This window comes from Dendrobates tinctorius, unplaced genomic scaffold (genome assembly GCF_039654945.1).
Source record: "Dendrobates tinctorius isolate UK_male_01 unplaced genomic scaffold, ASM3965494v1 ptg000145l, whole genome shotgun sequence".
Lineage (NCBI taxonomy): Eukaryota > Metazoa > Chordata > Amphibia > Anura > Dendrobatidae > Dendrobates > Dendrobates tinctorius.
This window is the reverse complement of record NW_027361812.1, coordinates 17,273,379-17,300,717: the sequence shown is the minus strand read 5'-3', so window position 1 is coordinate 17,300,717 and position 27,339 is coordinate 17,273,379. Positions and strand designations below refer to the sequence as shown.

At 42.3% G+C, this 27,339-nt stretch overlaps 1 protein-coding gene across 3 annotated transcripts in view; it reads left to right on the top strand.

Moving 5' to 3' along the window:
• The window catches only part of CBX5 (chromobox 5), a 37,527-nt gene extending 35,181 nt beyond the window's left edge, over positions 1-2,346 (top strand). For all 3 annotated transcript variants that reach the window (XM_073546261.1, XM_073546259.1, XM_073546260.1), the window contains exons 5-6: positions 762-859; positions 1,171-2,346. In XM_073546261.1, the coding sequence (XP_073402362.1) occupies positions 762-859; positions 1,171-1,321 (249 nt within the window). In that variant the 3' untranslated portion in view covers positions 1,322-2,346. The remainder of the gene's footprint in view (positions 1-761; positions 860-1,170) is intronic.
• The last annotated feature ends 24,993 nt before the right edge of the window (positions 2,347-27,339 follow it).

The following is a 27,339-nucleotide window of genomic DNA, read 5'->3' as shown; positions in this document are numbered from 1 at the left end:
CTGGTATCCTGCGCTGCTCTGTGCCTCTCTGAATCTTGCGATTCATGCTCTGCGCCCCACACTGCACTGTGTGCGCCAGAAATCTTTTTCGCGATGTAAGCTTATGGGGCCTGATTCTGACGCTCCATAGACTTAGTGTAAAATCCAAATCCATGTCACATAGAGCGCAGTGTGACCTGGCGAGTCTGAATTGCCGCCACATTACTCAGAAGAGGAACAGGGCTAGATACCAGAGAACATGGCCATCGGTGAGTATACTTTTGTCTCAAGCCTGACCAGTCTACTCCAAACATACTCTCCATGCATGTGTTGTGACTATCATGCAGCTGCAGCGCCGATCAGCTGATTATCGGAGCACTCCAGGTATCCGTGTTCCCACTGCAGCTGCTTCGGTAAGCGCTATAGCTTGCCGAATAAGGAGGGATCCGACGGTATTCACTCATGTCTAGTCAGCACCTGACTACAAATATACAAATGTCACACGTGGTCATGTGACTGCTCACACCAGCAATATAGGCGAATCGTAAAAAAAGCGCACCTCATGCTGTCACCGTTCAGCACTCTACAGTAGTATGGCAGCGGCAGACTTTTAATCCCAAGCCTGGACTACCTTTTTAATGTAGGAAACGTTAGACTGGCATTGAAGTGCAGCAAGTATAGTGTGGTTATACTGGGGTTGCAGTGCATTCAATGCTGTCTGTGTACCGCAATTCCTGTGTGCCCTTGTCTTCTATCTTTTTCTGCTCTATAATCTTCTCCAGAGTACTGACATCGCAAGAGGATTTGAAAGGGGCCTGGAGCCCGAGAAGATAATCGGGGCAACGGATTCCTGTGGTGAGCTCATGTTCCTAATGAAATGGTGAGTATCTGTTGTTGACATGTCCAGCCAAGCAATATTCCCGCTATCCTTTCATCCATAGGAAAAGTGCCTGCTACACCAAGTACACAACCCATTGGGAGGATTTTGTACGGTCATACTTTGTTTCCGAGGCAGACATGCCGCTAAAATTACATGAAGCTTTAGTGAAATGTCCTTCACGACTGTATCACAGGTGGCCAATGAGGGCTGATAAACTGATTTTTATTTTTTGGTGCATCTTGTGGTTAACATAAGTAGCATATAGTAGTGACTTCCTTTACTATTAATCTTCTACGTGTTTTGCATTGCAGGAAAGATTCTGATGAAGCCGATCTGGTACTAGCGAAAGAAGCCAATGTGAAGTGTCCGCAAATAGTTATTGCATTTTACGAGGAGAGATTGACTTGGCACGCTTACCCTGAAGACATGGAAAGCAAAGAAAAAGAAGCTGTGAAAAGCTAAAATGCCCATTAATGCGCGTGTGTGTAATATACCTCCCCTCATATAAATGCATACACACATTCTCCCCACACTCTTCATCCACCCTGGTCCAAGTGTTATCAAGAGGGAATCTTGCCTTTCATAGATTATTTTTTGATGTACACTTAACCCCTTTACTCTGAAACACTCCAAGTGGCATTTGCACAAAATCTGCCTGCCCTACTTTACGAGATGAGGCAGCCATGGCATATTTACCACTGATTGAGGAGAGCACTGTAGACATTACTTGCCGAGTGCTGCTAAACTTCCACCATGGTGGGGAAGGGGTTATGTCAGTAATTGGTTAGTGTCTAGTAAGTACTGCCAGGAAAAATGGTGAAGGGACCTCCCTATACTAACAGTGACCAAGAATGTTGCTGCTTTCTCCCGTTCTTGGACACTTGTGTTTTGAGGGAGCAGACTGTTGTAATTGTTTTAATATATATATTTTTTTTTTTTATTATTTTTACATTTTATCTGTATCTACCTTGATTGGGGTCTCTCTGCGTATTACTTGTTTTTGTATCTGAAGATATTTGCTAAAAACAACAAGGAACTTCTCAAGTGACAAGTGCATCAGCTCGGGAGTATTTATATGTTCACATCCAAAGTGTCACTGAGCAAACGAGCACTTTGTGAAAGACACTGTGTGTGGGTCCCACCACCTGCACTTTATAGAAGACCTCATCAGTCCTTTGTATGGGGGTGTTACGAGACTGTGTGGCTTTTGTATATGTTGTTTTATTCCATGTGCCATAACTAGTAATAGAACGTCACGTGTGAGACAGAAATCCTGCCATACAGTATTGGTCCCAAGTACAATGCTGAAGTGAAGCTTGGTAGCGTTTTATATATATTTACTCTTTCCATCTGTATTACATTGAAACCACTTTGTGGGTTTTGATACAAATTTTCTTAAAGGGGGAAACTACAAATGACACATTTCAAGTTATGTCAGTGACAAAATGAACTTGTGTATAGTACAGTAAAAGAAACGGTTTCTTTTATTATCTGCTTGATGGGTTTTTTATGCACGAGATCTCGGAAATGTAAGTGGTTGTGTTTCTGTGATTGTAATGCAAAATTAAGTTTCTTTTAAAGAAAGTTCATTTTCTATAGTATGTGTTTTTTTTATATATATATATATATATATATATATATATATAATACACACACACACACGTGTTGGGTGACTGCAGGCACTAACATTAGGCTATAACATTTGCTTGAAAAAATAAAATACAGATTTGATCATGGGACAAACTGCAGTAAAAGGGGTTATTGCAACCTAGATAATCCAATCCATTGGGCGATAACGAGTCCCAGCCATGTATACGTCATCCGTACGGACACTTATGTCTGTAGTGCAAGATGGCACCCATGAGTTGTGAATCACACAGCAAGTTGTACATGTGTCCTGCCTCTGCATTCAGTCTGTGAAACACAAGCATAGCTTTGTGTAGGGCTGTGCTACCCAGGGCTGTGGAGTCGGGAAGCCAAACCTCCGACTCCTCAAACTCAATGACTTAGACTCCACCAAAATGGGCTCCGACTCCACTGCCCTTGTACTACCTTTGGGTATTGCACGGTCAGAATTGAATAGAGCTTCAGCCGCATCATTCAAATTTTCATTTTGAATCCAGGGCCAAATTGGGGTACAGATGGAGATCCTCTGTTCTGGTAAATGGTAGGGATCCCAGCTGTATGACCCACATCAGTATAATAGTACTTAGCCTGATGAACAGCCACTCGCAGATGTAATAGTATGGCATGGTGCACTACACGTATCTGTGTGACTGGCACCTTCTAAGCCTCATTAATCTGCATCTTCTAATACTCCACAACCCCCATCCCATAGAGTGCTTGGTCTGTGAGTGGTTGTTCATCAGTATTTTGTGTCTCTGCTGCCTCTGCTTTCTCTTATGGGGGCTGCTGCAGCTTTAGGCTACTTTCACATTAGTGTTTTTTTGCGCAGCGCATCGGGCGCAATAGAAACGCATGCAAAAAATGCATCATGCGTTTTTTTATGCGCGTTCGTTCTCTAGGGGTTAAAACCAGTGTCTACACATTTTTACGCCAAAAACGCATGCGCACTAAAACGCAAACGGAACGCGTGTCCATGTGCACGCCTGCGTTTCCATAGACTGTAATATGTTATTTTGTCGCATTCCATGCGCAAGCGTGCACATGCATTTTTCGGCGGACCTAAAAATGCAACAGGTTGCGTCTGGCGCGCCTAGGCGCACACGACGGAAAACCGCATGCGCACGAAAACGCATACGAACGCGTGCAAACGCAAGACCATGCGCCCCCCATGATAAACATAGGGGCACAGGGTGCGCTGCGCTAAAAAACGCTAATGTGAAACCAGCCTTAGTGTGACCTGGTATCTGTACGTATGGCTTTTTTTCTTTTGTGAGGTTTTTGGATATTATGTTCTTTTCAGGGAATTGCTTTTCATTTTAGTGTAGGAACTTGAAAAACATTGAAGATACTTGATGCAGGTTGGCGAGCCTGTATATTTTGGCCAAAACATTGGCTACTCTTACCGCATGTAATTGTTCATCTTTGCGGGATACATTCAGGCTGAGGAAGTTTGGCAGTTTGGCGTTTCTGTCCCTGTCGGGTGCACTTACATATTGCAGGGCAGTCCACTCCGTCTGCTCTAATAGTATAAATGTCACATATAGGTTTTAAGCTGACATGATGCAGCATGTCGCTGCATGACCAGAACCTTATACATGCCTTATTCGTATGCATCGCTAATAGTAAACCCCCTCCTCCAAACTCTGGATGGTGGTTATTCATCAGTGTTTTGCACTGGTGCTGCCTCTGCCGTATAGGTGCCTGCTGCTTCCTGCATTAGTATTGTGACCTGGCATTGGTATGCACGGCTTTTATTCCTTTGGTTTTTAAAATAAAAAAATAACATGCTGTAATGGGATGAAGAAAGTCACTAAAATTCTCATGAAACCATCCCACTACTGAAACTCTACTGCCAACGGTATTATAACCATAAAACGTAACTTTTACGAAGTGACAAATTATAGAACCGCTCAGAATGACAAACTACATAAATACACTGTAGTGGCAAGAAGGAAACACCTACTTTCATAATTCACAGTCTAATCCAGTTGAGCAATTACATATAACTTTTAATATTCCCATTAAATATGTATTATGGAAACGAGCAAGAAACTATTTACAAGATAATAAAATAGCTCCCCAGGGCCCAAGTGCATAGCCAAAAATTAAAACCTATATAGTTCATATTATGTTAATGCCAGTCTACCTATCACTGCTTAAAGTATTACTGCTAGAATGCCCATTGTATAGACAGACAAGTGCTGAGTAACTGAACTGATAACCATGTTCCCTAAAGAGATGTCCCTAGGCATTTCTTCTATACTAGATGGTGGCCAGATTCGCATCGGGTATCCTAGAATATGTATGCAGTTTATTTTTGAAGATTTAATAATAATGCACCCCCCAATCCTGATATGTATGGTTCTCACCCCCAATCCTGATATGCATGCTATCACTCAACCCCCTATTCTGGTATGCATGGTCCTCTCACCCCCCAATCCTGGTATGCATGGTCCTCTCACCTCTTTCCTGGGATGCATGATCCTCTTACTCCCCTTTCGGGGTATGAATGGTCCCCTCACCCCCAATCCTGGTATGCATGGTCCTTTCACCCCTCTTTCCTGGTATGCATGGTCCTCTCACCCCCCAATCCTGGTATGCATGGTCCCTTCACCCACCTTTCTTGGTATGCATGGTCCCCTCACCCCCCCTTTGCTGGTATGCATGGTCCTCTCACCCACCAATCCTGGTATGCATGGTCCTCTCACCCCTCTTTCCTGGTATGCATGGTCCCTTCACCCCCCTTTCTTGGTATGCATGGTCCCCTCACCCCCCAATCCTGGTATGCATGGTCCCTTCACCCCCCTTTCTTGGTATGCATGGTCCCCTCACCCCCAATCCTGGTATGCATGAGCCTCTCACACCCCAACCCTGGTATGTATGGTCACCGTCACCCCCCAATCCTGGTATGCATGGTCCCCTCACCTCCCCCCCCCCTTTCCGTGTAGCCACGACCAATCACTGCCGCGGCCCTCTAGCATTTAAAAAAAAATATTAAAAAATAAAAAAAAAAGTTATTCTCTCCTTCCGACGGCCTCCTGTCTTCTTTCCATGCGCCCGGCCTCGCGTTCCCAGTAATGCTTTGTGGCTTAGACCGCTGATGACGTCGGTCTTCTTTCTCGCTCTCGTGAGAGTGACGTTGGTCCTCTTTCTCGCTCTCGCGAGAGTGACGTCATCAGCGGTCTAAGGCCTGTTTCACACTTCCGTTTTTGTGTCCGCCAAACGGATCCGTTTCCGTTTTTTTGACGGAAACTGATGCAAACGGATCCGTTTTTAAAAAAACGGATCCGTTTTTTTGACGGATCCGCGGTAACCACTAATGGAAGTCTATGGGACAAAAAAAACGGATCCTGCAAAAAAATGGCGGATCCGTTTTTTTACGGAAACCAACGGATTTTGACGGATTTGAAAAAACGGAAGTGTGAAACAGGCCTAAGCCGCAAAGCATTACTGGGAAAGCGAGGCCGGGCGCGTGGAAAGAAGACAGGAGGCCGTTGGAAGGTGAGAATAACCTTTTTTTTTTTTTTTTTTAAATTTTAATTTTTTTTTTTTTACAGATTAAGGCCTGCGCCCAATTGAGTGCTGCGGCAGGCGCAGCTTACCGTCACAAACAGCTGCGACCGTCACAAACAGCTGCGCCTGTCGCTGATTGGCTGCGGCCTGGCGGCCGCGACCACTCAGCGACCCGCGATTTCGGTTACAGACAGACATAAGGCGTTTATATAGATTTTTGTTTTGAATCGGGGGGAGGCCAGCAGTGTAATATTTGTGCATGATATATTCACATGTCTGCAACTTTGCTGACCACATTAGGCAGCAAAACTATTAGCCAATTAATGCGGACTAGCCTCTGCTTTTTAACGAAGGGTCCTGTTGCCGGAGATACTGCTAATCCAAACCGTGCAATGTATCAGTTCGTCATTCATGTAACACCAGTTTGATTGCGATTACATTACTGATGCTGTCCCCCCCTGCAAAGATCTGGTGGAAAGTTAGCAGAGAGAAGTAAAGTAAAATCCCATCATTTATGAGTACTAGATTAGCACAATGGCTGTGACTAACAATTGAGGGATAGGCAAGTAGAGAACATTCTCACTAGTACAGCTGATGACAATGCTGCTTTAATGAAGAGCCTATCCATGAAAAGGACGTATGGAGTGAGAGGGACGGATTGGTGTGTGGCAACTGGGTTAGACACGACAAAATTGTAAATATGGGGCTCATTAATTTAAAGAAAAAAAAAAAAAGGGGCATTTGGCAGTAGGGAGAAATAAAGAGCATGAAATATTTTGAGAGGCCATAAATCGCAGGTAGTGCTGCTACCTCCTCAATAGAGCAAGAAGAGGGACTCGTAAGCATCCAAGGGATTAAACCAAGGGTACTGTTACACGTAGCAATCCCGACAACGATATGGATCGCTGGTGCGTCGCTAGTGAGCTGCCACACAGGCAGATCTCATCAGCGACATAGCAGGGGTCGGGGGTCGCTACTTACCTGTCAGACGAGGCCATCCTGACGTCCTCCATCTCGCGTCGCTCGGCGCCACAGGAAGCCCAGGAGGAATCGGCCGACGAGAAATGGCCCAGGCCGTTCTCGCACGATCATCGCAGGGGAGCCGGTCGGGGGTATGTGTCACATATAGTGATATTGCTGCTACGTCACAACACCAGTGACGTTACAGCGATATTGCTAGCGATATCGCTACGTGTAACGGGCCCTTAAGGCAAGCGGTGAATCCATCAGCATTTCTTTTGTAAAAGCGGCTGGTCCCAGTTGCTGCCTCTGGGTGGTGGACTCATTACCTCTATCACCTGATACTGCATATTTAATGGATTCTTGGAATATGTCACCAACATATGTCTAGACGATATGATGTCTTCCTTTCTTTGTATATTGCCAATGTGGTCCAGAGTCTGTCTCCAGAACTCTCATGGTCTTCCCAATATAATTTTGGGAACACTTGCATGTGAACATATAAACACATGCAACCAAAAAGACAAACTCCTAAAAACCATACCTTTATTAAATTAAAATCGGGTACACACAATACATCACTCGAGTTAAAGGAACAGCAGAGAGGGTTAGGGGGCTAAATTCGACCTACACTGTTCCCTAACAGTGGAGGTTGATAGCCTACTAATTTGATGTGGTGCCCCCGCTCAACGAAGACTGTTCTTATTTGTCCCTGCCAAATACCAAAAACTAGGCTTATTGGCCAGCCGGAATGCCCAACGTCTGGAGAATTCACCCAGAGAGTGAATAGAATTCTTACTAACATGAAGATGTATAGACCAATAACATCATTAGGTGGGTAATAAAGTGAGCTTGGACTATCAATGCAGAAGGGATATCCTAAGCACTAAATATCCATAGGTGATACTAATATAACTCAATAAATACAAAAAGACTGGAACCTAAATGAATATGTCCTAAATGCTGGAGATCAATAAAATGCTCGTGAAAGACCTATAGCCTGGTCATATATCTAGTCCATAAGGATTCTACTCCAGACACGTGGGGCATTTCGGCTGGCCAGTAAACTAGTTTTTTTTGGTCTTGGGGAGGCACAAATAAGGACACTCAAAGTTAAGCGGGGGGTGGCACATTGATTTATCGGGGTGCCAACCTCCGCCGTTAGGAAGGAAAACTGGGTAGGGTGAATTCAGTCCCCCTAACCCTCTCCCCTTCCTTAATGCAGGTGACATTTCAATTCTTGCATCTATGTGTAGTGTACCTGATTTTAATTTAATGAAGATGTGGTCTTTTAGGGGTTTGCTTTTTTTCAGGTGTATAGTCATAAGGGCCTTGCTCTTAAATACACTACTTACAAAAAGGGATGTTTGGCTTTTGGGTGAAATTTCTGGATGATCCTAAAATGCACTCTTAGGGTATGTGCACACGTTGCGGATTTGCTGCAGATTTCTTAGTGATTTATAGTACGATGTTAATCTATGGGAAATAAAACCGCTGTGCCCATGCTGCGGAAAGATCCACGCAGAAACCGGTTTATTTTCCTCAGCGTTTTTACACCCATTCCATTATAGGAATCCGCAGGTGTAAAAAACACATGCGGATTTTGACCTGCGGATTCTGCGTGGAAAAATCCGCACAGCAATCCGCAACGTGTGCACTTACCCTTAACGTTTTCAGGTGAATTCAAATGTGACATCTCTAAACTTTTGAATACACGTGTCCAGCTGTTAAATGTTTCAGTAGTTTTTGCACAACCTGCTGTTCTCTTTAACAAGGGAGCTTAATGGCAAAGTTCAGAACAGGTGTTTGATCAATGAATCGACCAATAACTTTCGGGGTTCAATTAGAATTGGTATTTAAACAGTTCTCATCATGATGTTCACATTTTGACAGCATGAGACCAAGATGACCAAGTGATCAACAGTACATCGCTCTTGCAAGGCTTCAAGCAGGATTTTCTCAAATGGAAGTGGCCACTGCGCTTAGAGTGTGTCATCAGCAGATTGCTACAGAGACTGGAAGAGTCGCAGAATGGCAGGGCAGTGGATGTTCTTTGGCCACATCCCACACTGATGACCACTTCATTGTGAACAGTGCCCTTTGGGACTGGATGATGAATGCCACACAACTCCAGGCACGTTTAAGGGAGGTTAGAGGCACCCAAATATCATTTCAGACCATTCAATACCGCTTTTCAGTGTGGTCTGCGTGCTAGACGACCTGCAAGGGTAGCTGACCACACCACCATTGTCTTGCATAGGCCAGGGAGCATCTACTCTGGATGAGGGACCCGGGGGGCTCAGCGCTGTTCACTGATGAAAGTCGATTCATGCTGATCAGAAATGATGGGTTGGAGACATCAAGGACAGCACTATGCATCAGCCACTGTTTTCAGCAGACGAGCCCTTGGTTATAGTGTTAGCATGTGTGTAGGTGTGCCTAGTAAATACAGAACTGCCCTGCACTTTGTGAATGGTACAGTGACAAGCTCCTACTACTTGAATAACATCAATAATCCAGTCATTGCGCCTCTGTATGAACAACACAGGCCTAATTTCATTTTCATGGATGACAATGCTCCAGTTTATAGAGGTATTATTAGGGAATGGCTCCTAGAGACTTGGGTACCTCAAATACAGTGGCCTTCACTTTCTCCAGACCCGGAGTCTCAGAAATCTTCTGAAATCATCTGAGTTGCAGTGTAGAGTCTCATAACTTTGTACCCCAGAATCTCAATGACTTGAGGACCGTCCTTCGAGAAGAGTGGGATGCCTCGCCTCTGCAGAAAATACCTCAACTTATGAATATCATGAGACATTGTAGTCAAGCTGTAAATGATGCTCAAGGCCACATGACAAGTTATTGAGACATTGACATTTCTTTTTTTTGGGGGGTATACCCACCACTGTTGTTTGGCTTTTGCTTCAATGAGTTGTTTGAGATGAAGAAATCACCACTGCTTCTGCTGAAATGCCCTACTTTCATGATAAAATTTTGCGGTTGCGTGAAATATTTACGTTTTATGTAAATTTCACGCGTAAGCCAAATATCCCTCACTTTTTGTGAGTAGTGTATATTCTCTTGGTTGCTCCATCTAAACAACTGGTTTCATAGTTGGCAAACTTGCGATTACAAAGTCTCATAGGTCTCTTTTTCTCAAGCTTTATTGAAATAATTCACAGCAAAAACAAACGTAAATATTAAATGCAATATAAGGGGCACTATCTTGTGCACCATACATTGACCAATATACAGAATACTCTATAAACAGGTATACAGACATACAAGATCATAAATATCCTTATGTATTATGAACAAATAACTTTTATGTCAATCTTGCAGTGTATACTGTTGTCATCCTAACACATCCTGTAGAAAGATTTAGTTGTAATAAAGCAATGTACCGAGAAAATAGACTAGAAAATTCTGGTGAAAAAAATGAAGGGAATCGTATTAGGTATTTACGAGAGAGAAGAAAAATAGCTAGTAAAGAGGTAAGTATTAAGTAATTCATCATTGTCTGTATGGTCATCAGCCACAGAAGCTACCCAGGATTAGACCACCCCTGGTCTTATTAACCAGGAAGAATCTCTAGGTGTCATGAAGCCAGGAGGCCAGATCATAATCTCTGCACATAATCCAAGTGGTGACAACTTTATCTGCAGTATTAGTGTTATTTGCCCTATTAGCTTGAAGGTATCATGGAATTCAGCCACAAATTCTGCACGAGAAGGCATCTCCTGTTTCCAGTATCTGAATTAATTCCCTGGCCACTGTCAGTAAGTGCCTGAGTAGATTCCTTTTATGGCTGGAGTCACACTAACCTGCGTAAAATATGGTCAGTATTTTACATGCGTAATACAGATGACAGACCCCTAAACAGTGCTCCGTATGTCATCCGTAATCAAGGTGTGGTCGCGTATTTTGCGCATGTCGGCATCCGTATGGTGAGATTTTCTCGCAGGCTTGCAAAATGGACATATAATGGAGCCCTATGACAGTTTTAATAAAGAAATGAAAGAATAGATATAGACACATAGAATGCATATATATATATATATATGTATTCTATGTGTCTATATCTATTCTTTCATTTCTTTATTAAAACAGTCAGTGTGAGTTTACTGTATCGTGCACTGAATTGCCGGCTTTGCTAAAAGACACCTGGTGCGTATTTCTCGCAGGTCACATGTGTGCTCCGTGTGTAATCCGTATTTTTTGCACACCCATAGACTTGCATTGGCGTATTACGGGCGTAGTACGCTGACAATAGCAGCATGCTGCGAGTGGCACGGAGCGTAGGATACTGAGGAGAAATATACGGCTGGTGCGAGGGACCCCATAGAGAATCATTGGTCCGTGTCTAATGCGTGCTTTTTGCGCCTCACGCACCCGTATTCCTCGCCAGTGTGACTCCGGCCTATATCTAGAAATTGGAATATCACTGAGCTGCAGGAGGGCCAGCTATAAAGAGGGTTGTATTCTATTGGAAGTTACTATATTAAATAGATCAAATATAGCTTCACAAGAGCATTTTCTAGGCGGGCATGGCCACCATTTGTGTACGTAAGATCCTAGTGAACACCTCCAACATACCGTACATCTGAGGCTGAGGGAAATATAAAATGAATGTACATAGGACATCTATACTACCTCGCTAAAGATCAGTGTAAAGCTTTATGAGTAAAGAGAAGGATTTTTGGAGCGTTCTTTCAACAAGAGATATTCCAATAACCCCTTCCCATTTTGAAAAAAGAGAGGAGGGTGTTTATTAGTGACCAAGCTATCTTGGAACAATCCATATAGTAGTGAAATTGTGTGTAGTAACAAGCAAAAGACTTTCAAAATAGGTAAGAGGTCTAAAGATATCTATTAGGGAGGACATGGATCTCACATCGCTCTTTAGTTCCTCATAAAAGTACCATACATCTGGGAGTATAGTAATTTTAGTGGAAAAAAGAGCGTATTGGTTTGATGCTAGGATAAGATGTACAGCTCTGGCAATAATTAAGAGACCGCTGCACAGTTTTATAAAAATCAGCTTCTCCACGTGTCTGACAGCCATTCCATTCCAGTGTCAGTTGAATTCCAACCACAGTGCACCTCATTCTACTTAATGTGCTTCTGATTAGGTGATCACCTGAACCAAATCTTATTTAATGAAGAAAAGTATAAAAAACCCTGCTGTGGTGTTCACAATCCTCTTCAATAGGACAAGCTGGATGGCAAAACAAGTGCTAGTAATATTCCAAAAGTAACAGGAATGAAAAAATATCTTTTAACCATGCCAAAGGAGTTGAAAAGAAAAGTCTTAAATGAGGAAAAGAAGGGCTCAATTCTGGCTTTACTAGAAGAGGGATACAGTCAGCGTCATTTTGTCTCTATCCTTAAAATTTGTAAGACAGCAGTCCATTACAACAATGTCAAGCAGCAGACATTGGATACAAAAAAGCTACAGACCGGCAGAGGGCAAAAACGACTCGCCACTGACCTGGATGACCGTCCTCTTATTCGAATGTCACTCAGCAAACCGCAGGATGATATCAAGTGACCTACAAAAGGAATGGCATCTGGGGTGAAGTGCACGGCAAGAACAGTACGTAACAGGCTCCTAGAGGCAGGGCTCAAGTCATGTAAAGGTAGAAAAAAAGACTATCATCAATGAGAAGCAAAGGAGAGCCAGGCTGAATTTTGCCAAAGACCATAAGGATTGGACCATAGAGGACTGGAGTAAGGTAATTTTCTCTGATGAGTCTAATTTTCAGCTTTGCCCAACATCTGGTCGTCTAATGGTTAGACGGAGACCTGGAGAGGCATACAAGCCACATTGTCTTGCACCCACTGTGAGATTTTGTGGATGATGGGTGATGATCTGGGGATGCTTCAGCAAGGCTGGAATTTGGCAGGTTAATCTTTGCAAAGGACGTATGAATCGAGCCGTATACAAGGTTATCCTGGAATAATAGTTCATTCATTCTTCTCAGGCAATATTCCCCAACTCTGAGAACTGGTTTTTCCAGCAGGACAATGCGCTATATCACACAGCTAGGTCAATCAATGTGTGGATGAAGGTCCAAATCCCAGTCATGGCCAGCCCAATCTCCAGACCTGAACCCCATTGAAAACCGCTGGAATGTAATCAAGAAAAAGATGGATAGCCACAAGCCATCAAACAAAGAAGAACTGCTTACATTTTTGTACCTGGAGTGGCATAAGGTCACCCAAAAGCAAGTGTGAAAGACTGATGGAAAGCATGCCAAGACGCATGAAAGCTGAGTTAAAACATTAGTATTGTTGTTTCTAAATGATTATGAACTTGTTTTCTTAGCATTATTTAAGGTCTGCAAGCAATGCATTTTTTTTGTTATTTTGACTTTCTCATTTTCTGAAAATAAACACAATATTTAGTGCTTGGAAATTCTAAGACATGTCAGTAGTTTATAGAAAAAAAGAATAATTTACATTTTACTCAAAAATATACCTATAAAGAGAAAAATCAGACAAACTGAAAATTTTGCAGTGATCGCTTAATTTTTGCCAGAGCTGTATAATCATATAGGATGGGTGCGTCTTTCAAAATTGGCCTGGGAGCCCTGCAGGAAATGTAGGTTATTGTATAAAAGCATGAAGTGACATGGAAGTGTGAAGATATATAAATGTGTGTATTACCTTGTTTAATGAATAAGGCAAGGTTATTGGTGAGAAGCGGTAGAGAATTATTGTTTGAATGTAGGTCTCACTCTTTATTTTTTTTAAAGGGAACCTGTCAGCAGGATTATGCACAGTAACCTACACACAGTGTCAGGTTGGCGCCGTTATACTGATTAAAATGATACCTGGGTTGATGAAATCCGTCTTGTGGTTGTTGTTTAATCTTTATTTTCAGTTTTGAGTTAATGATATGCTTGTGCTCCGGGGCGGCCTGTGGGGGGTCTTCATGTGGTGCTCTGATTAGGCATTCATACTGATGGCTTCTGACAGGTCACTGATCCCACACTGACCTGCCCCCTAGTTTACATACTGAATATAATATTTATTGAAACAAAAAAAATCACATTTAGCAGGCTGGCGCCTGTGCTGCAGCATGATCGCATCTATAATGTGTCTTACATTATTTTATTTAGTTATATAAATTTATTCTTAAACAAAAAATAGATTCTGTCTCAAAATGGCAGCGCCTGCGCATTAGCATCTACCGGGGTCACCATTTTTAGACAGAATTTTTTTTCAGCATAAATATATATCACTGAATAAAATAATTCAATGCATATTATGGATGTGATTATGCTGCAGCGCAGGCACCATTCTGCTGAATGTGATTTTTTAAAAAATTTTTTAAATACATACTATATTCAATATGTAAAATAGCCATCAGTATGAATACCTAAGCAGGACACCACATGAAGACCCCCCACGGCCGCCCCGGAGCCCAAGAAGCTCACTGACTGAAAATGAAGATTAAACAACCACAGCACGGATTTCATCACTCAGGTTTTGTTTTACTCAGTATAACGGCGCGAACCTGACACTGTGTAAGTTACTGTGCACAATTCCAGGTTCACTTTAGTTAATCCACAAGCTTTGCATCCCCCAGAACTATGTACCCTCCTGCTTTGGTTCTACAAAGTGGTTATGGGAAAGGTGGTCCCTTTGCTTCACCTATACGTAACCATTGGTCTTTCTGGGAGCAAACCTTACATATTTCTGTCTGTCCACAGAAAGCCCCAAAGTTTACGTAATATATTATAGACTTCCCCATTCTGGTCGTCAAGAGTGCCAATTAGATGGATCCGATTGTCGGTTTCTTTTCTTGTGTTTGGGACCAACTTAGTTGCGATCCTATAGAAGAACATGCCTATATACAAGTGCTTCTCACTAAATTAGAATATCATCAAAAGGTTTATTTATTTCAGTTCTTTAATACAAAAAGTGAAACTCATATATTATATAGAGTCAGTTTTTTGTTAATTATTCTAATTTTCTGAGATAATGACTTTTTGGTTTTCATTGGCTGTAAGCCTTAATCATCAACATTAGCAGAATTAAACACTTGAAATAGATCACTCTATAATGACTCTATATAATATGAGTTTCCTTTTTGTATTGAAGAATTGAAATAAATTAACTTTTTGATGATATTCTAATTTTCTAAGCAGCACCTGTAGCTTAGGCCTCTTTCACACTTCCGTTTTTGACCATCAGTCAAAATCCAGCAGTTTTTGAAAAAAACGGATCTGCAATTTTTTTTGCAAAATGTTTGCGTCCGCCGGCATGCCTGGACGGACCCTGCAACTTTTTTTGGCTGTAGGATCCGCATTTTACAGTGCGCATGCCTGGAGAAAGGAGCCGGGAATGTAACCCTGAAATCCTTTCTGGCGGAGGAAAAAAAAAATCTCTCGCTCTCTCTCATCCCCGGACTGCGGTTCCTTTAAAATTCTACAGCAACGGATCCGTCTACAAACCGGACCGCTGACATCCGTTCACTTCAGTGAACGGATCCGCTTTCCGCCATTTTGGCGGTTTTTAACTGATGAGAAAAAACTGAAGTGTGAAACAGGCCTTAGAAAGATAAAAAAGTTTTTATTGGACAAACATGGTATTAAAATGCCATTTCATGCAAATAGAGTGCATGCACTCTGTGGTGCAGTGACAGCTAAGGGGCGCTGTGTGAGCATCTCAGGACATGCATACAGGCATGTCCATTATTGTAATGGAGAAAGGATGGATGGTAAATGACCGATATGAATCACAAGGTGGGTGGCCTTGTGATGGAAGCTGGAACCGGTATTAATCAGCAGATATTCTGCTGAGGGTTTGTTACTCTGTATTAGGGAAAGCTTCCAAGTGGCTTGGTGAGATGGGTGGGACCAGTCACCTGCAAACCCACCCAGGGGCGTGTGTCTGAATGCCCATAGAAAACCTGTATGTGTGTGTGGCTGGATGTCTGGAAAGGACCTGCAATGAGGTCATAGCCATGTGATCCATACCTCACCTGTTGGTGTGGCTACAGACCATATAAGGTGACCAGGGTAGGTCACATGAGAGAGTGCATGGATCTGATTGGGCCATGTGGCAGGTCCCGGAAAGCCTAGGTGCTGGAAGGTGTGCTGCCTTCCTGAAGAGCACATGCTGAGGCCTGTGTATATTGGCCTGTGTGCATTGGACAATCTCCGGGAGGGAACGGACATCTTGAATGAGGAGTAACTAAGAGGTAACCCCGGACAGGGTGAACTAATTGTGATTGGGCGAGAGCCTGCGTGCTGGACATGGCACAGCCTGTGTGACCACAGGTCTAACAGAGCAGAGCTCTGTCGTGAACACTTCTGTTTGATATAAGACTGTTACTGTTTCCTTCATTCCATAGTTTATGCCGTCTAACAATAAACCGTATGGACGTTTTATGTGGAAAACCTCATGCCGGACCCTGTTAATCTGCTGCCAAATGAGTATCCCCAACATGAATAGTAAGCGCTACCTTACAATTGGTGAAGAATGCTAAGGGCACTGTTGTAGCCTTGTTGCTAGGGGCAATGGACGAGGTCTACAAATTCGGTTGCTAGGGGCAACGGTCCAAGAAGCACATGTTGCAGTGCTGGCGACTCTGAGCCAGGACAGCAGACGGTCTTGAAAACCGTGAGTTATGCTGACCGGGGTCAGTGAGAGATTTATAGGATACCGCTGTGGAAAAGAGGCATCCGGGAACCTGTGTGGCCGTCACCAACAGGTAACAGACAGGAGTCTGTGGTATGCTGACCGGGGTCAGAGAATCAGAGAAAAACTGTTTGAGAAGTCGATATAGGGGGCCTCTGTGGATAAGAGGTACCCAAGATCCTGTGTGGCCGACACCAGCAGGTAACGGACAGGAGTCCGTGTTGTACTGACCGGGGTCAGTGAGAAACTGTGCATGTGTTTTTTTTTTTCCTCTCTCTTTCCTATAAAGCTGAAGGTGTTGCTGTGACTCGGCAGGGAACTCACGATCTTTAAGTGCGTAATCGAGGTACCTGAAGACGTGCAAGAAGCCTGTACCGGTGAAGGTGTGCATGAGGCTTTTAAAAAGGCGGTCAATGCGTGAAGGGTGAACTGGGCACCTGAGACTCGGCAGTTGGTGGTACTGTCAACCAGGGAAGACACAGGAAAGCGGGTGGCTGTCCTGACAGATATGCATCTGCAATGTCTCCACGCTAAACAGATGATCATGCAGAGTAATGTGAAAGCCGCTCGACGTCTAGAGCTTGCAAGGGAAGCTAAGAATCGGCTGGGCTTGGGGGAAGACGTAATTCTGGTACCCAAATATCTGGTGGGGAGAGTCGTTGGAAGGCTCGGGAAAGTGATGCAGGACCATGTGAATATCTCCGGTGTGGTGAGGGTGAGGATCCCTCCTGATGGTGAAGTCCAGGTATCTGGTGAAGATGGAATGATTCCAATCGTTGGCTCAATGGAAAGCCTTATGAACTTCCGGATGCTCCTGGAATATCGAGTAACGTACCTGCAGGAGATAGAGCAGTTGAGACTGGACCGACTACAGATTAATAAAGAGATGCAGAACATCAGGTGGGGGCCGCCTTCAACTCAAGGTATAAGGACCCGAAGAGACCCTCCAAAAATTGAAATGGCAGGTGGCCGAAGACTGTTAGCAAGGCAAGAACATCAAAAATCTGCAAGTGGCAGTTCTACTGGCAGTACGAAACTGAGAGACCTTAGCTCTGGTGGGATACTAAATGGGTCAGACTAAGGCTAGACAGTTGACGCGACTGTAAGTGGGACTTCTGACTGTACCCACCGGAAAAGACGGCCAGTGAGAGAAAGGTCGGGTGACGGGGCGCAGTGCAGAAATGTGGAGACAAAAAAGGGTCTAGTGACACAGTTGGACAGTGACTTAAGGCCCAAAGCTCAACGCCGACATTAGAACTGCTGTGGGCGGGGGAGGCCTATTAGTTTAACCCTGAAACAGGAAAGGACAAAATCCAATAATCTGTTGCTCACAGAGAGGGACTACGTCTCGGGAGCTGATGCTCACAGATGACTGGTAGGGCAAGGTGACATGGGTGCCCGGTCTTGAGACCCCTGGGTGATGTCAAGTGTTCAACCCCACAAGTTTGAACAGAGGTGAGGTACGGATCACATGGCTATGTACTTGTACAAAAATCAAGTCCCATCCAGGACCACCCAAGTACCCCCATATGCAGTTTGTTCTTATGGCATTTCCTAAGTCCCTCCATGTGTTTGCAGCACCAGATTGTTTGGAGTACTAACCTGCCTAACCATAAGTAATTCCTCTCTTCCCTCTCTACACCATATGCCTCTACTTTCAACTAGGAATACATCATAGTATATACTTCGGGGTACTCTGATATATCACAGGTGGCATTTATTATACAATATATGCTATGTGCTCATCCACCTGTAGGCATATCAGATCACGTCTCGCCACATCTATCGATACCAGCTATGGTATATCACATTGGAGACTGCCTATTGAATATCATACATTAACTGCTGGTTGAATTATACATAGTATTTGAGGTCCCGAATTAATGCACATATAGTATTATCTGGTCCTTGATGTACCATTATCCGATATTAATTACAATTGTTGATTTTTGTACATGAGTGTAGGCACTCTTTTTGCATGTAGTGACACTTTTTACCTTGTTTGTCCAATAAAAACTTTTTTTTTACCTTTCTAAGCTATGTCTATGTACATTCTTGGACCATCTATTCAGTGTTGTTCCTCCTGCTATATCTGCCAACATTCACCTGTGCTCATAATACTATATCATCTAACAATGTTCCCAATCTCAAAGTGACGCCAGTGTTGTGAGGGTACTTGTGGCTGGCGCACACTGCTGTGGGGGTTCCCTGGGCTATCCCTATTTGTCTGGTGAGTTTCCCTGTATCTTCCCCCCTCTCCACATCTTTGCCACAGTTGCTACATCACAATTATCAGAGATACCCATAAGGTGGGAATTTGCTATAGCATCGCATTTACTTATAAACATATTGTAGATTTAGTTGATAAGTGAGATCACAGTTAGTACAAGTTAATACTTGCATCATCATGTTCCACAGCACTTTACAGACATTATCATCCCCATTGGGGCTCACAATCTAGACTCCCTATCAGTATCCTTTGGAATGTGGGAGGAAACCCTCACAAACACAGGGAGAACATACAAACTCCTTGCAGATGTTGTCCTTGGTGGGATATGATCCCAGGACCCCAGCGCTGCAAGGCTGTAGTGCTAACCACTGAGCCACCGTGTTGCCCTAGAGTGTCTCAGTGTGTGCCTATGTTACTAAGGGCTCATACTCACTTGCGAGACACTCGCACAATTTTCGTGTGAGTCTCATGAAAACCCGGCACTGCCGCCGGCACTGGGACCGGAGCATGCGGCGGCATAGAAATACATGTAGCTGCACGCTCCGGTCCCAGTGCCGGCGGCAGTGCCGGGTTTTCATGAGACTCTCACGAGAATCATGTGAGTCTTTCGCAAGTGAGTATGAGCCCTAAGGCCTCATTCAGATGTCGGTGTTGTGTTGTACTTACTTGTTGTATCTGTTTTTCTACAAATACACAACGTCCCCATTATAAGATCTGCTGCTGCTCACATGTCCATGTTTTTCATAGACCTTGTATCCAACTCATGGAGCCATGTCTGTTTTCTTCTAGCAGCACAGATGAAAGGGGCCAATACACGTCTATGGGGGCGTGAAGAACATGTACAGCACACGGATGGCAGCAGTGTACAGTCTGTGCTGTACGGGATTAACATTGCAATGTATAGGAGCTGCATGAAAAACACTGATGACACACGGATGACACTGATGGTAAAAACGGACACACGAATGACACACTGATGGAAAACGCTGATAATTGTTTTCACGTATGTGTTTAAACATAGATATGTGAATGAGGCCTAAAGCTGATTGGGGTCTGCCTCTCCCAGGCTGTTAAGCTTTCTTTTGGTGTCCAAGGACCCTCTTTCCCTCCATGGGCTTTCATAGCCGTGATAGATTTTTATTAGTCCTTTCTGATGGAGCTTTTATAGTATACAGGAGCATGTACCTCTCCTACAGCACCATCTAGTGTTCGAAGGTCAGTTTTCAATAAACACAAGGCCCCTACAGAGCATCTGACATTTTGATATTTTTTTTACAACTATTAAAAGCTTTGCAATAAAATCAGGATTATAATTTGTAATTTTTTTTTAATGCTGATCTGTATACAGCTTCAATTAAAGTAAACAGAAGAAAGCCATAGACACAGTATATACATCTATATAGATCTTTATCGCCTCCTAGTGTTCAAAAATGGATGTACATCCTCTCTCTGGATCAAAGGTCACCATCCTTTTCTAGTTTGCAGCCTTTTTCATATATGACAGGTAATGTTTACTTTTGCTAAATATTAAAAGGAGAAAAGTTTACTAAAGTTTAAGATTTTTAATGTGAGCTTTATAGGTTAGATAGCACCCTACAACTATAATAAAATAAATGGATATCACCCCCCCCCCCCAAAAAAAAAAAAAAAAAATGTATCACCAACCCAACCTTTGAGAGCCCAAATAATCCTGAGATCAGGACTTTGGAACCTCAAGAACAGAGCCCTGTAGCCCCATCCACACTGGATTTGAGTTGCGCAAGCTCTACCTCCACAGCATTCACTGGGAATGGGACTGCAGGAGAAAGCCTATACAGTGATCAGCCACATTTAAGAAGGGGTTGCAAAGCTCCAATCTCTCGATTGCTTGGGGTCTCAGCAGTTGGACCCCCAATCTCAGGATTACTTGGGGTCTTAGCAGTCGGAACCCCAATCTCAGGATTGCTTGGGGTCTTAGCAGTTGGACCCACAATCTCAGGATTGCTTGTGGTCTCAGCAGTTGGACCCCCAATCTCAGGATTGCTTGTGGTCTCAGCAGTTGGACCCCCAATCTCAGGATTGCTTGGGGTCTTAGCAGTTGGACCCACAATCTCAGGATTGCTTGGGGTCTTAGCAGTTGGACCCACAATCTCAGGATTGCTTGGGGTCTCAGCAGTTGGACCCCTAATCTCAGGATTGCTTGGGGTCTCAGCAGTCGGACCCCCAATCTCAGGATTACTTGGGGTCTCAGCAGTCGGACCCCCAATCTCAGGATTACTTGGGGTCTCAGCAGTCGGACCCCCAATCTCAGGATTGCTTGTGGTCTCAGCAGTTGGACCCCCAATCTCAGGATTGCTTGGGGTCTTAGCAGTCAGAACCCCAATCTCAGGATTGCTTGGGGTCTTAGCAGTTGGACCCACAATCTCAGGATTGCTTGGGGTCTCAGCAGTTGGACCCCTAATCTCAGGATTGCTTGGGGTCTCAGCAGTCGGACCCCCAATCTCAGGATTACTTGGGGTCTCAGCAGTCGGACCCCCAATCTCAGGATTACTTGGGGTCTCAGCAGTCGGACCCCCAATCTCAGGATTGCTTGTGGTCTCAGCAGTCAGACCCCCAATCTCAGGATTGCTTTGGGTCTCAGCAGTTGGACCCACAATCTCAGGATTGCTTGTGGTCTCAGGAGTCAGACCCCCTCAATCTCAGGATTGCTTGGAGTCTCAACTGTTGGACCCCTAATCTCAGGATTGCTTGGGGTCTCAGCAGTTCGACTGCCAGCGATCAACACATTATCCACCGTTCTTTGGCTAGGGTATAGTTTTTTTGCGAATACTCTTTAATCTTGGCAAGTATGAGGTGCCTCGCCTTCTCTTACACATCCAGGCTGATTAGCGGTGGGAAGTTGGTGGTGCTACTACAAGAACAAAGGCATTTATGCAGCATCCAATTGGGTATTTGCTCCCGGACAGCTTTGAGGGGCGTTGTGGGCATGACAGAATCCTTTTTAGAATTCCCAAAAAAGATCTGAAAGTGATATAACTCCAACTAATATGGAATATTGACCCTTTCAGCTTGCTGATACAGATGTGACAGAGTGAAGTGGCTCTTACAAATATGGGATATTTACTAATAGACAATTATTAAAGTAACGCATATTGGTTGATATATATTTTGATTAAAAAAAATATGCAGATGTTACATGGACCAAAGATTTAATCACGTGATCGATGCCTCTAAGAGGGGGGGGGAATTGCAGATTAAAGAGAATAAAACCCAGGTCTTCATAGACTTTACACTGCAAGAAACTAACGGGAAATCTTGACTTGTGTAATAGCGCCACCATGTGGTGAAAAAGCTCATGTCGGTAAGTGGAGGTACATGCAAGATTTGTTCTGTTCTTTCTAATACTGCTTGTTGTCTAAAAGGAAAAAAAAGCAAACCTTTACCACCGCAAGTGTGTTTCATTAATATTTTAACATTACCAGCAGAATTTTTTTTAATTATTTAAACAGAAAACAAGCGATCTTTTATTTTATTTTGCTTTTTTTTTTTTTTTTAACCAAATTAATATAACATTATATGGTGTCCAAAAGAGATCTATCCTTCCAATATTCCAGAAATGCTGAGCAAATGATAATTCCTGAAGCATCCAAATATCGGTAAGATTTTGTTTCTATTCTTTCCATCCCTTCATTACTCAAGTCCTTACTGATGCTGTAATGGCAGGCACCATCCTAAATGCCAGGGCGCAGGTTATGGAGCTGCCCATTATATCGCCTGGGTGACTGGCGATGAAATTGTCTGGAGCGGGTTTCTGGCGAGCAGTAGATCAGACAGGAGGGTCATCCAGAGCCGGATCCAGTGTACGGATGTAGGAATATAGTGATGCTTCATAATGTAAAGAGTCAGACATAAAAATCCCATTTGTTGCCATTTTTTTATTGTGAAAAATACTTTTTTTTTTAATTATTATTCGCTGCAGTAATCTTATCTAAATACCAAGTTCTGAACAGATATCGTTGAACTGATCGGTCAGGTGCAACAAAAAAATAATTTTTTAGTTTGGAAATTGAATGAAACAGATATAATTTTCATATAATATATCACGAAATTTTTCAAATTTGGAGAAAATATTTCTATCTTCTTGACAATAAATGATTACGGTTTCCTACCAATGATCAGTTTGCAATTTCTTCTCGGATTTCTTTAATTCCTTACAACTTGAGCTTTTTATGATTAATACTTGATCCAATTTCTAATAATCTTCAATATATATATATATTTTTTTTTTTTTAAAAAAAAAGCTCAGTCCTTGATGTTTCTCTAAACCCCTAAAAAAATAATTTGTAGATTAATATAAAATAGAACATGACAAAACCTAAATACAGGACATGAAAGGGGCAAAAAAACCAAAACCAAACAAGATTCAAACAAATAAAAATGCACAAAATCGCCACACTTTAATTCCTCTTAATGCCACAGTTATTTATGTATAGAAAAAATTGTTTTTTTTATGTCTTATATGGATAATGTTTTGATGTAAGTTTAATTATTAAAAAAAAAAATATATATATGCTGGAAATGTAATGTATTATTTCTCTAATTCCTATCACCTTATTAATGTCATCTGTGCGCTAAGGTGCTCAGGCTTTATATAGAATGTTAGACCTGAAAGTTATCGTTTCACATTGGTCATAGGTATCGTTTTCATTACGATACTATAGCTGCTCATGGATCGGGTTACTGCTGTAGTATGAAGCAGATTTGGGATTTCTTTTTTTGTCCAAATTTCAAACTACTGTAAGCAGAAAATGAATATTTTCCTAAAACGGCAGCAAAATGTTTTAGCCAGCATGTTACTCCAAGGGCAGAGTAAACTCTATAATTATGGTGTTCATATTACATGTCAGAAGAAACAATATAATTTACTATGTATGTATGTATCTGCTTACAAATAATAGGCAATTACAGATTATATATATATATATATATATACTGCTCCAAAAAATAAAGGGAACACTAAATAATACAATGTATTGTTTAGTGTACCCTTTGTTTTTTTGAGCAGTATATATGTAACACATGTTTGAGAATATGTATATATATATAAGATGTGTATGTGTATATATATATATATATATATATATATATATATATATGTATACATATTAGAACAGATCTACTGTTGTGGATGCAATACTACCAGGAGTAACCACCCAAATGCCACCAAATATAGAAAACATAGAATGGAACAGCACTCCAAAGGAAATAAGTGAGGGAGGCGGCATTTATCCTCCAATATGTAGGTAATGTTTCAGCTGAGAAAAGCTTCAAATGAGAAGCCGAAACGCCACATGTATCTGGGAGAATAGGTGGAGAATATATATATATATATATATATATATATGTATAACATCCCTTGAATATATACACACATATATATATATATAGAGAGAGAGAAAGAGATCTCTCTCGCTCTCTCTCTATATATATATATACTGTATAAATATATATATATTATGCAATTATACTATAAATGCACCATCCTCACATTGTAAACCACAGCAGATTGTTTCCACGACTCGTATGCAATATGAATTAATATTACCATTAATAAAAAAAAATAGTATAATAATTTCACTATCCCTAATATTTTATTTCATATCACAGTTGGAAATATATGCTACATATAGGTAGAAGACTTATTTGGTAGCTTATGATCATTCACTTATAATAATATAATAATAATGATTCTTTCTGTCACTGGCTCATGGTGGCGGCTGCTATTCCCTTTCACACCCTTTGTATCTTTGCACTGCCATTAAATATTGAAACCATCAGATCTGCAGATTAGCGCCCAGAAACATTGACTGCATTGCATTCCGCTGGTTTTATTTTTTAATCTACTAGTTATTACTCTACAATTAATAAGGCTATTTGTCCTATTTATAACGGTAATTAAATGTTTAATGCATATATTTTTAACCTAATTTAATGTATCAATAAAAAAATGTTATATATTAAAGTGACATAAAGGGTGCAAATAATATTCCGCAGCAAGTTAATGCCATTCACACGGATATTTTTTATATTTTTATAGCAAAGCTGAAAATTATTTAAAAGAAAAAAAAAAATACAAAAATCAGCCACAAGGTGGCGCTTCTATTGAAAGGGTTCAGGAATTCAGATGGCAAAACCTTAGAAATCTGTTATTTCCACGTTCAGGAGCCACATACACAGTTTTATAGCAAAGATGATGTTTGCGGCCATAGTAGAAAGACTGTTTGCCAGTAGATGCCCCAGTAATATCCCGGCCTGGCCTCTGACATAACTGCAATAACACTTATATAGGGCTCAATAGGGCAAATAGAATGAAATCCCAGATCTAGCCATTTGCTAAATGGGTCATATTTTAATTTAGACATTTTTGTGAGTCACTCCCATGATTGTACTCCTTTACTAATAGAGGAAAACAAATCCTGTGCCTGAGCAGTGGGTGCTATGGAGGAAGTATAGGGGTATGTTCCCATATTGCATTTCCGATGCAGATCTCCCATAGAAAATGAGGCAGGAGTTTGCACATTTCACCCTTTCCATAGATGATCAACTTACATTGTAGATATCTTTTTTTTTTTTTTTTTTTAAAGTCTCATACATTAAAATTTGGAGGGAAACTCTGCCGCATTGTCACAAGTCAGGAATGTACCGCAAAACTGGGTGCTGAACATTAGAGAAGAGATGTCATGAGTAGGCAGGACCGAGATGTATGGTGGAGCTTTCTTGGGGCGGCCATACCACTGGTGCAACTTGTGAAGTCGCACAGGAGCCCAAGAGATCAGGGGGCCACAACCAAGACCGTTGCATTATGATGAGCTGTTGGGCTGCAGGGGGGCACTGGGGCCCATTTCTGTCCGTGTCTGCTCCTGGAGCTTTCACATTATCTACCTTATTGTTACATTAAAGTGCCACCCCGCTGTGTTTTTTCTATTTCCCCATTGGTTAGCTATCAGTAATGTATAGTCAGTGTATGGATTAAAATACTAACCAGTTGCTCTCCTCTGCCATTTCCAGCGTGGCTCCAGTCCTCTTCTGGATCATGTGACTGGCCGGCTCACCACTGCGTCTTCTCTGGGACTGGATGTCACTTTCTCAATGTAAACTTATGTGACTCAGAACAAGGCTCTCATAATTTTACATTAAGAAAGGTACTAAGGGTCTGCAGCGTGAGCCAAGAAGGAAGAGCCGCGATCACATCATGCGGGAGAAAACCGGAGTAGCGCTCAAAACGGCAGAAGATGGCGACCGGGAAGTATTTTCATACATTCACTGTATCTACATTACTTATAGCTAATGGATGGAGAAATAAAAAAACACAAGAATTGGACCTTGACATTTTGAATCCGTACAGTATACCACTGCATCCACTTTCACTCTCAATATGCAGCAACAGGCGTGATCAGACAACTGGCCCATGTCCTGCTCCCAATACCTCTGGCACACAGCTGATATTCTCAGCGGTGGCCTCAGCCCACCAGGCATTTCCATGGCATTGGTTGCTGCTGGGAAAATGTAGAATTACACTATAGCCATACAGATAAATAACGTAATGTCATACAAGGACGGCTTGAGCTCACCATAACAGAAGCCACTTAGACAACATCTCTCTGTTCTGGCTCATAAGGGGCTTCAGATTGGGTTATGCCCCTCTCTGATGTTTATATGGCATATGGACAGTAGTTGTCTTCATGAACCCCGGTTGTATCATTGGTAGATACTGACATCATAGAGGAACCTTCCTGCTTGGAACACAGATCTAAGAGTTACTGTAAAGAATGACTCCTACTCTGGAGGACTAAGCATCAATTCCCTGCCAGAGACCTGTCCATGTCAGCACCAGATCTTTCAGAAAAAGGTCTGATCAGATGGGGTGACCCATTGAAGGTGGCAATGACATTTTTTTTTATAATTAGGCGATAAATCTAAGGTCTATGAACAACCTGAACATAAGGCGAAAGTTATTTGAAAGTGGATGGTGTCATGACCCATATAGATGAGGCAATAATTGGCGAATGAGCATTCATAGGAACATTCATTCCCGATTATCATCCCATCTACACAGCCTGGCACTTACCCGACAGACATGCAAACACTTGGTTGTTGCATGCAATTATTTTTATGCATCCCTAAAAGTTTTTGTTGTCACCTCTCTAAACAAGAGGCATGCTGCCGATAACATGACGCGACTGATAAAATGATGCGGTGTGGGGAGCAGCACGACCATATTAGCGATTGCGCTGTACCTATCATTGATTCGGCGTCCCTGTATAAAGGATCGGCCCGTCTGAAGGGACCAATAGTCCAATGATCTAATGTCTGCTAGAAAGGCAAAAAGGATCCACCGTGTTGGAATCCAGTTTTGTTTGATCCTTCGTCATTCTTTCTGATGTGTTACCGCTTGACAGCTTCTGATCCCTTCACCTATGAATTAGTCATGAAACACTATATATTTTCTGTATTAATAATA